Source organism: Momordica charantia (genome assembly GCF_013281855.1).
Source record: "Momordica charantia cultivar OHB3-1 chromosome 11 unlocalized genomic scaffold, Mcharantia_2.0 BLBB01000011.1, whole genome shotgun sequence".
In the NCBI taxonomy this organism is placed as follows: Eukaryota; Viridiplantae; Streptophyta; class Magnoliopsida; order Cucurbitales; family Cucurbitaceae; genus Momordica; species Momordica charantia.
In genome coordinates this window covers 22,770,894-22,782,583 of record NW_028275159.1, presented here as the reverse complement: position 1 = coordinate 22,782,583, position 11,690 = coordinate 22,770,894, and the positions used below count along the sequence as shown (strand labels likewise).

General features: G+C 34.7%; 1 protein-coding gene and 1 non-coding gene across 2 annotated transcripts; both read right to left on the bottom strand.

Moving 5' to 3' along the window:
• Positions 1–142: 142 nt before the first annotated feature.
• Positions 143–215, bottom strand: TRNAK-UUU (transfer RNA lysine (anticodon UUU)). Its single transcript has one exon. It is a non-coding gene; the product is annotated as a tRNA-Lys (tRNA).
• A 5,584-nt stretch (positions 216–5,799) lies between these two features.
• Positions 5,800–7,945, bottom strand: LOC111022360 (mediator of RNA polymerase II transcription subunit 22b). The gene is made up of 3 exons (XM_022299524.2): positions 7,563–7,945; positions 7,280–7,345; positions 5,800–6,427 (listed from the first exon to the last, which is right to left on the bottom strand). Exons 1-3 carry the CDS (start codon positions 7,707–7,709, stop codon positions 6,188–6,190), a joined length of 453 nt encoding a protein of 150 aa, XP_022155216.1. The 5' UTR covers positions 7,710–7,945; the 3' UTR covers positions 5,800–6,187.
• Between the last annotated feature and the right edge of the window lie 3,745 nt (positions 7,946–11,690).

Here is an 11,690-nt window from a genome sequence, read left to right as displayed (position 1 = left end):
GCTCGAGGACGAAGAAAAGAGATAGGATGAACATTTTCTTTTTTCTATCCATCGCCCAAATAGAGAAGTGAATCTAAAGGCCAAAGAGTGATCTTTGAACGCTACTACGCATCCTTCAAAATAGTCTCGTGTAAGGTAGGTTTGGGTATAGCAAGACTTGAACCTACAACCATTAGGTTAAAAGCTCAATGCTCTACCAACTGAGCTATACACCCCAAAAAAAGTAAAATAGGTGGTGGATGAGGATTGATGCAGAAAAGAAAAGAGGGCGGCCCCTCTTCTTCTCATCATATTAAAGGGGCGCGGCTCTGTATGAGGCTCGTACTGCAGAGCAAGCGAAGAAAACGTAAGGGTGCGCGTTAGCACTCCTACAAGAAAACGGCCTCGCTAACGCGCCCCTTATTGAAAACTCAAGGAAAGCCTTTCTCGATATGAGAAAGATGCGCTCAAGCACCCAACCTATACAAGGGGCTTGGGCTCGAAAGCCGGCCTTACTCAAAAAAAGTGTCGGGAGATACCTACTTCTCCCGACACTTGTTTTTTCACCGGGAGAAGTAGTTCTCTCTCGACTTCTCCCAATGATTTTGTTTCCGTTGGAAGAGGTATCTTTGGCTAACGCCTTTTTGTTCATCAGGCAGAAAAAACCTCGACAAAGCCAATTATCCTTGTAGTGTACTGATGACATGGTACTTGTATTTTTCATATTTCGTAAATTGATCAAATTGATAGAAAGAGAACTAAAATCTATCTATATACACACTTGGAAAATTGGACACTGAATTCACCTCCACTTTATTCATGAATAAAAACACTTTAAATACATTACACAGACGTGAGAGAAAAGATCAATTCACACCAAATTGACCTTCACATTATTTAATAGACCACACAACTCAAAAAGCAATCATTTTGCAGAAAACACATCTTTAAGGAAACAGTTCACTGCAAATCTTGTGGAGGCCAGGGAGAGAGATTGCCTGCACACCAATCAGTACGAACCACTGCTGATTTTCTAATGTGACGTATTTTTATAAGTCTATTTTTCTATTGCATCTAACGGATAAATGTAAATCCAATAAAAATACGTCGTATAAGAAAGTTAGTAAGATTTCTGCTCACCGACCAGTGTGCAGGCAAGTATTTTTCGTATTAGTGACAAATTCATTCTACCCGAGGAGGAGGACCAGGAAAGAGCACGCAAACGCACTCAGGCCCACAATAAGGGATGTCGCATGGTCCACTGTAACTGTTGGCTGCTTTGCCTTTTAAAAATTTTCTTGACCCGCCATTGAAGTACTCTATAACTTGATTTCTGCCATCGGAGATGAGTTCTTGAATTGCCACAGTTTCAATGGCGGAAGTGGCTGATTGGACTGAACAACTCATGAGCATCACCGCTATTGCCACCACCAAAACCACATTTTTCCCCTCCATATTCTCTCTCTCTTTCTTATATTTCTTACCCTTCTCCTCAAATTGCTTGCTTTTGCTTTTAGCTTTGGTGCTAGGACGACTCTATTTATAGAAGATGATCGTGTTGATTGAATCGTCGATGATTGTTCGTTGTAGGGTGTGTTTGGAAGTGATTTTGTCCTCATCAAAATATCTTTTGTCGTTGTCAAAATCACTTCGCTTTCGATTCGATCATGTTTGATAAATTAAAAAGAAAGTTAATTTTAGGAAATTTTGAATTGATTTTTAAATGATCGTTTGGACGGTGATAATTTCTTTTTTCAAAATCACTAGTTCTATCATCACTCTCAAACACACTCTTAATTATAATTTCATAGTCCCACCATTCTTTCTCTCATAGGTTTAAATACTATTTTAGTTTCTATACTTTTACTTATGTTTTATTTTTATCTCCAGTATATACAATGAAAATTCTTTGATACAACATTACCACTATATTTTAAAAAACTATTGAATGTAGTGTTGTGCTTAAACGCAAGAGCGTTTAATAAATTTCTGAACTTTTAATTTTTTGTCTAATAGGTCTCGTAGTCTATTAATATTTTTTTAAATTCATATACCTATTTATTAAACACCAAATTAAAAGTCAAAAGTCTGGATAATTAACACAAAGCTCAGCAACTTTTTTAATACAAAAGTAAAATTTCAGTGACCTACTGAACATAATCCTCAGAGTTCAAAAACAAAAACTTGTAATTTAACGGAAGATTTTTAACAGTTGCTTGGACGTTGCATTCCAAGCCAAAGCACAAATGAAGGGTGAACTACTTTAGAGCACGTGTTTAATAGAGAGTGGGCCAACTTTTAATACAAAATAAATTAGTGGATAATGGCACAACTTTTAATAAAAGATATGATAAAGATCTTATATCTAGAAACTGCCTCCAATTATTTAAGATACGATCCAATGAAAGTCTCATGTTTGAAGCGTGACCACACCCAATTGCTTAAGTTGGCCGCACTCGCGCGGACCCTCACGGAGAGAGAGTGAAAGGTGTGGACAACGGGTGCGATCGCTGCAGCCATGCCTACCATGTGGGTTGCACACGAACACGACCCGTCAAAGAATGGGGTGCACCTGCTACCTGGCTCACATGCAAACATGGCCCTTCAAGGAAGGAGGGGTGCGACCACAAGCACACCCCCTCAAGATATTTATAACATGATGCTTGTACGTCAAGCATCATCACCTCACCACTCACGTCGGGTTGAGTATTAAAAACATTTTAGTAACCTTTAACAAAATTAAAATGTAGGAACATATGCTAACCTGAGCAGAGTTCACCTGGTTATGTCACTTATCTCTTGACTAAAAGTTGTGAGTTTGAATCCTCATCCCACATGTTGTACTAAAAAATAAATAATGCATAAACATACAAAACATGATTATGATATCACAAAACGTTAAAATCTTTAAAACTTTTTAATGGAATTGAAATTGCACAGTTCAAGTAGAACAGTTAATCTATCTCGAAATTTGACTATCACTAATGTTATGCTAGATTGGTTTTGTGCCAGAACTAGAACCAACATCAACTAAGATGGTAGCGGTACTCAATCAAATAGAGTAGAGATGAAACAAATGAAGTATGTTTCATGATAATATAATCATGTTCAGGGCAACACTCTCACAAGAAATATATTTGTGCTTGGACATCGAGCACTATAACTAAAACAATCGATGGCATAACAAAGCGTGTCTGATAGATATCAATCAAAGCATAGCTCATCAGGTTAAAGCACATGTATCCAACCATAATTTTAAAAATTAAATATAAATTTATAATATTTTGTAATAAAATCACATCAACTAATAAAAATGGCATATATATATATATATATAAATTTTTTTCTTTTTAGTACAACATGTGGGGTTTGGGAAAGTATAAATTTTTATTAAAATAAAAATGATTAGTTGTATAAATAAAAAAAGAAATATTAAAAGTATATAATAATTAATTAAGAAAGTTATAGGTCTCATTAATATAATGAGACTGAGAGAGTGTAAAAGTAGAAAATAATTGCAATAAATGTATGAGACCCATGAAATAAGGATGATAATGAGATTGATTAGGGTGTAGAAGATAAATCAAATTGCTCCTATCTGAGAAATGAGAATGAAAAATTGAGTGGATTCTCCCGTTGGTAAAAACCATGAAAGAAAATGAAAAAATTGATACTCATCCCTTCATTCATTCTCGTTCCCTTGAAATAAACATGGCCTAAATAATCTCCTCTAAGCCTATAATTGACTAATGAAAAATTAGTAGTGATTAAATTGATGACTATACTTTGTTGATTGGACAACAATATTAATTTAATAATATTTTTTTATGGCTGGATTTCTTCTCTCCTTCAAGTTGAAATGTATCTACACATATCAATACTTAGCTAATTTGGCAAAAATATCAATTTAATAATAATTAATTTGATCTCATTCAAGTTGAAATCTATCTACAAAAATCTTATCAATACATTCCAATTTCAAACAAAACTAATATGTGAAATTAATTAAACATGCAATTTAAATATGAAAAATAACAAAATGAGATCACATGAGGGTGAATAATTTAAAAAAGAGAGAGAACAAAACAGATCCACAGATAGATGAATTAGTGTGCAATGTGACAGCATAATTCATATGAAAATTAATCTTCCATGTCGTCGGAAATGGCACAGTGGCAAGCGCTTAGGACTTTGGGGTATTATCTACATTAAGGTCTTACACCAAGCCTCATTTATAGGAATTCACTCATATAAGCCATATGACATAGATTCCGAAAAAGAAAAAAAGAAAAAAAATTGATCATTCCTAATTATTCCACCTTATGCATTTCAGCACAGTTGAAACGAGAGAAAATTGGTAAAGAAAATTGCAATCCATGTTGAAAGGAGAGAGAAAATTAGTAAATACAACTTCAAACTTTCTTATGGATGTTGAGCTCGATAGAGTACAGCAAAATTAATGATATGATTCACTCGGAAATGAGAAAAAAAAAAAAGCATTTACATTAAACAGAAATTTAGAGTGCTGTAAAGGATGGGTGAGTCTACCTTTTCTTATGTGTCTTTGTCTGTTCCCTCCTCCCCTTTTCAAGAAAAATCAATTCTAAAAATCAATTCCTTTATACAGAGAAAAGGAAACTTGACGAGAGGAAACTCCAGGGGAAGAATGAGAGGATGAGAGACATGAAAAGAAATCGACGGTAAGAAGGGAGAACTCAGAGCAAGAAAATGAGAAATCGTTAGGAGAGAGGAAAAAGGTGAGGTAGAATGATTGAGTGGGGGAGAGAAGGAAAGAAAAAAATAGATGTCGAAAGATTTAGGCGAACTATTGTTGAATTTTGAATTTGAATTTATTATTTCAAATTTCCAACTAGGAGAGATACGAAAGAAAAATGAGAAAAAACAAAACAAAACAAAAGGCCGGAGCAAATAAGGTGCCCACGATATCCCAACTTAAAGATATCAAATGGTTGAAGATTCAAATCCCCACCCCATGGCGTTAGAACTTAAAAAAAAAAATAGCGACTTCACTAAATTTCCACCTCTACGTTATTAATTTAGTTTAATATACTCATGAAGAAAGCATATTCAACTTCAATACAATACAGGCAGGGAACAAACCTTATTGATTAAGAAGCGTTTAGGTATTAAAATAACCATTCACAACCATGACGAGAGAGTCTGATTGTTCATTTTTTTCTAATAATGTCTTGCAAAAAAAGTCCCTCCATTGAATGGGACTTGGGAGAAGACTACAAGCCTTCTCTGCCAGTTCCTGCATATCTAGCTTGTCATAACAATAAAAGCAAGGTTAAATTACAAATATGGTTTTTAAGGGTTGGGCATAGCGTCAATTTAGTACCTATAATTCTAAAAGTTTCAATTTAGTCCCTACAATTTTAAGTCTCTAAAATTTTAAAAGTTCCGATTTGATTCAACTGGCCAAATCATCCCTAAACTATCTTTTACCCACCCCAAAACCAACTTAGTTTCCTTCTATTTTAACTCAACCTTAAACTCCTAATATAGTGAACTAATACAATTAGCTAAATAGAAAATATCTCATTGACCATAAAATATCCAAATTGAAACTAAATCTAGGGATTAAATTCGAACTTTTAGAACTACAGAGACCCAATCAAAACTACTCTCAAACCATGAGTAACACTAAAACTGTAATTTAACCTAAAATCAAAGGAAAATGCTACAAATAGATTAGAAGAGTTCAATTATGTTTCGTCATCCAGGTTAGCATAATGATAGGAGTTTAGGAACCAAATACTTAAATATATTGAAACTTAAAAGACAGAAGAACAACAATAACTCTAAGTAATTTAGCATAATGATAGGAATTTAGGAACCAAATACTTAAATATCAATTTAGCAAAATGATAGGAATTTAGGAACCAAATACTTAAATAGATTGAAAGATAGAAGAACAACAATAACTCTAAGTAATTTAAGGTACTTGGGCGTTCCCTCTCTTGAACAATTGCCCGGCCCCTACCTTCATTTCTTCCTCCTCACTCTTATTTATAACGATTCCATACTGACCAATACCTTTTAACTAATTACTAATATATCCTTTACTATTCTATTAATATCCTTAATTATCCCAAAATAATTCTTATCATATAATTTACAAAGGGAGTCTAGAAGCCAACAACATCATATCTCTAATCTACTTAATTCACACCTTAGGTTTTAATCATGTCAGAATGTTTTGACTCGTCCTCTGTGTTGAAGAATAATAATGGGATTCAAGCTCCTTCAGGCTGGTAGCAGCTTCTTCACCAATTCTAGATAAGAGACGATCGGTCTGCTCTGCCTGCTGGTTGAATTCCACAATTCTTTGCTCCACATGATCGTTTAGTGAAGCAAATCCTGAAAAGATTGCTGTCTGCTTAAGTTCTGACACCAACTTAAGCAGAGAATCAGCTGCCTGAACCTATTTAGAGACAAGTAGAAAAACACTGAAATAGTAGCCATAATGGAAACAACTTGCTTGCCATTCAGAGAGCTATCGTCTATGTGAAGCTGATAAGGACAGAAAGTTTAAAATCCCGATTTTTTATTGGGTATGATCTTATGTGTGAATATCAGAAGCCTTGAAAATTTGAAACTAGAAATTAAAATTACGACAAAGCCCTCATCTATCTAAGCAGAGGTTGCAAGGTCACTAAATTCCTCGATAAGATGATAATCTAAGAAGCACGGATAAGACACGGAAAAGACACGTTTATTAAAATATACAATTTTTTAGGTATATATCATTTCCATACTAGAAGGAAATCCAAAGTCAATAAACTTATGCATTTTTATGTTTAAAAAAATGCATATAAAAAAATGAATTTGATGTATTTTATTCTCAAAATTTATTATTTTGTCTTAGTATAACTATTTATGTATATTTCTTATACATAAGAAAAATGTCTATTTCTTATGCAGAAGAAAATGTATATTTCTTAAGCTTAAGAAAATGTCTATTTCTTAGGCTTAACAAGTGTTGATATCGAATCTATATTCACTTTGTACAACTAGTACGACACAGCTAAAAAGTGTTGGATTAAGAAAATGTCTATTTCTTATGCATAAGAAAATGTCTATTTCTTAGGCTTAACAAGTGTTTGATATCGAATCTATATTCACTTTGTACACCTAGTAAGTGTTGGATTACTCAAAATGAAGTGTTTATGCTCCTCAGATGATAATCACTCAATTATAGAACAAATAAGAGATGTATCTAGAGGTCAAAGGGACCTTCACAAAAGCCGGAAGTAAATAAGGGAAAACTTCTTACCATTCTGGCGGCACGCATTTCCATCATGAAGGATTCCTGTGAATTTCTAACAGGTGGATCGTTCACCTGAGGAAACAAGAATGGGTAAGTTTAATTTGGAATTCCAAGCATGTGACGGTTCAATCAAGAATTAGAAGGCAAACTTGGTTATTTCCATGAATCAAAATTTATATTCCAACTGGTAGAATGAGATTTAGATGTAATTGAGAAAATAATGAACATAAGCAAAGCAAGTAATTAAATTAAGAGCAAAGAGAAGAGAAAGAAAAGAAAAGAGGAGTACCCTAGAGACGTTGACAAGGTGAGTAAAATTGTCGACAATGTTGGCTATATCGGTTTCAACTCTCTGGAGAAGCACTTTCTGCTTCTGAGCTGCCGCCGCCGCAGCAGCCGCCGTGGGCCCATTCCCACCGCCAACGCCTTTATTCATAATAATACAAATGGAAATGGCAACGAAACCCTAAATACTCTTCCCCTCCCTCCTCAAAGCTCCCTAATTGGTCTTCTTTTGCAGATCTGAGGTCGTGGTGTGGGTTCGCCGCCGGTAAGCTGCTGCCGGCGGATCGACGGTCTGGCTCGTGAGTCCGTCGGAGCGAGAGTAACGTAAGGTGGCTAATGGGTGGAGGTAGGTTTCGTACTTTCCTTTCCACTTTTCTTCCCTTTTTTTTCCTATTTCTAAAACTCTAATTAATTAATCATCTAAAAAAATCATAATTAAATCTTCAAAATATTTTTTTAACGAAAATTTTCACACTTGGCGATAATTAATGTATATCTCCCGTGAAAGAGCTAAAAAACGAAAAATTTTCACCTTCCAACTTCGACCATTTTTTTAATCAATTTATCGAAAAAAAATCATTAACCTTGTTATTATTATTTTATGTCAATCCAAACATAACTCAATTACCATCTCAATGAATACCATTGCAAGAAGTAACTAACTCAATTACCATCTCAATGAATATCATTGCAAGAAGTAGCTAAAGACAATTTGACTTAATGAAATGAGATTGATTAGATTTTTTATATGAATAAGATTATTTCGACGTCTGAACCGAGAAAACGAAGATTTCATTGAAGTCTGTTGAGGTATTGAGGAAGCCAAGTAGCTTGCGATTGAAGCTGGAGTGTCCATGATTAAGACGTTGGAAGATATGGCAACGGAGCTGCACGTGAGCTCGCACGATTAGCATTGGAGAAGGAGACCTTGAATCTATGGGTCTCATGCCTACTAGAGCTATTGGCTTTTTTTCATTTGTTTTGATAGTTCATGATGAATAAATTTTTTTTTTTTTTGGATTGATTTTCAAATTTGTGGTAAATTTTACGAATTAATTTCATTCCTACATTTTAGTAAAGGGATCATGAAATTTGAGGTAAAAATTATTCAACGTGCATTGATTGATTTTATTGATTTAGATCAGCTTCATCAAAGTGTATAAGTCCAAAGGCGAAGTAAAGTTATACTATTAGTAACCCCAATCCATTTTTTAGGTTAAGCTAGCCCATAAACTAGCCATAGGTCGATTCATTGGGCTAATAACAAAATTGAAGTATAAAAATTTGAAGAATCATCTTCTTTCGGAAAAATATTTTTCCCATTGTCCTATCATCGTTAGGAGTGTTGAGGGCTCTCTACCAGACAAGCACATACTTCTTTTCCGGTGTGCCTACCTACCTCCGATTGGTCCTTGCTTCCACATGGTGCTGCATGGGTAATCCAAGCTTATGCTCAATTACTCACCCATGAGGATATTCATTATACTTGGTTAGATCAATCCAAATGATTCATGCCCAATCCTAAGAAAAAAAATGAGAGTAGTCTTCAGCAAGGAGAAAATCACGTTAAGCTTTGACACACATGTAACATCTTTATTTCAAAATCTATATCCATTGATTTTCCCTCTTTCATTGACTTTCCCTCTTTTTCCATCTTTATTTCTATCAACATCTAAAATAGATAATCTAAATCCATATATTTCCATTTCTTTTATTTCCTCCTACGATTTTATTGACTTTCCACGTGACTCACCCGATTCACTTTTAGGCACAACTCACCTCTAAGTGATAGGAACGATGTAAAGATATGTGTGTTATATTGAATATATGAGCCATAGTTATATTATGTTATATATTAGTATGTAAAATATGTAGTATATAGGGGTGAGAAAAGTTTTCGAGATCCGACCGACCCACTCAATTTGATAAACCGTTGGGTCGGAGTCGACTTTGTAGACGTTAATGTCTTCATTAACCACCTTAAATGTTCATTTAAGGCGTGGGAAATTCGATCTTTCGTAAATGTATTCAAACGACCTTAAATGATAAATAGAAAATTGGAATAATGAATATAGATGGTTAAAAAATAACGGAGGGCAATTTAGGAATTGAAATATCAAAATATTAAACTTGGAAATTTAAATCTAAAAGTTTGTACAAAAATAGACATTTATGAAATATATAAGTCGAAAACCAACCACTAAGCATAATTGGTGTAAAAATTAAGTCTCTAACACAATACAAAGATATGAGATGTATATGTCCATACAAGTGTTCTCGCTGTGTGAACTATGTTTCATGAGATTTATATTAGAATTATTTGTTAGTTTTTGTTTCTTCATAACATATTTAAGCACATAAGATATATGTTGCAGGAATGAAGTATCGCGAGGAAACGAAACATAATTTGATCAAATTGAGAGAAAAATCAGAGTCAAAGTGACTAAGAAAGAGTACGCAACAAAGATTGAAGCCTAAAACCTGATGAGATAGCATTGAGACACTGTCTATAGCGTCTCTGAAGGGATGTGAATCCCAGAGCGGAAACGGATTTTCGTTGCTGATTTTCGGGATAAAAAATCGAATTACAACGTAGGAAAATACAGAGGAAACAAGAACGTTTCTTCAACGAGTTTCCCTCGAACACCACCACTATGTCTTCCTCGCTATCCTCTTGGGTCTCGGGATCGTGCTTGTGGTAGCACCTTGATCGAAGAGAGGGAGAGATTGAGAGAGTTTTTTTTTAGAGAAATTGGATGGGAGTTCTTTTTCTTGTTCTGTATCTTACTTCTTCTTCTGCTTCTCCAACACTTGGAGAGGAAGAATAAGAGTGACGATTAATCAAATTAATTAATATAATTAATTATTAATCCAATTAATAATTAATAAATATAAATATATATAAATAATTAACACTTAATTATTTATAAAATTAGAATCATATTCTAAAACATTTCTCTCGTATAACCTATAGTTCTAATGTACATCTTATGCACATTATTTTTAACCTATAGTTTTAATATGAATCTTATTCATATTAATTTTATTTGAATCTCATTCAAATAATTTCTCTCATAATATATAGTTTTAATTTATAATTAACTATATATTATAATGTATCAATATACATATAATCCCTTAAGTAATTTGAACAATTCAAATTCTTCCAAAAACTTGATCCTCGTTTTACCCGTTATGAGCTAGCAAGGGGACCTAATGGACCTACAGATCCGAAGCTCCAACGATGCAAGATTAATCGGTTAAACTCATTGACCGAGTTAATCTAGATTCGTTAACTACGGGTCATTCCACTAAAGACCCGCAGTTGTACTCTTCTCACTGCAGAATGTTTTCGTGTCCATGGATATACAACCATTAATGACGAGTCAATCCTTCACGAGTGTTATAACTCAAGTTGGGTCAAATTACCGTTTTACCCCTGAGTTACATCTTACTCCTTAAACACCACTGCTCCTCTAATGAACAACCTGGTTATGGTCCAACCAATAACTGGAAGTCCCTCTCGGCCAATGAGAGGGTGGGGCCCCTTGTTCAAGTCCCGGAGTCAGCATTTAAGGGAACACTCATCTACTCCCCTAAAGTCGGGGAGGAGTGAATTTCATCTTGTGAAGTTATGTTCCCAGCTCCCCACTCGGTCTCGTCCCCAAAATGGTAGGAATGTTGAATCGGCGACTCAGGCCACTCTCACCCATACAGATCAAAGAACGAGCCCTCATGGGCAGGAGTCCATAACTCACTCAGGATTGAGAATGAGTTGTCTGGTCATCCTAAGAAATGACAATCTATTAGTTAACGGTGTTACAACTAAAGATTGCCTATTTCGCGGTCCGGTCTTATACAAACTCATTGTATAGGATACCCCCACTCGCATGTCTTCACACGAACGACCTGGATCGAGTCGTCTGTAACCTTTACAGAGCGGGCCGTATCCATAGTGTTGCCAGGATAAGGTATTCAGCCTTATCCATATACTATAGACCCTTTAGTTTATTGACGGGACATTATCCATTCATATATCAGGGGTATATCAAATATATACCCCGTATATCAACTATATACCCAGTATATATACTGTCCCGATTACATCACAAATAACCTTGGATGTTTAGTT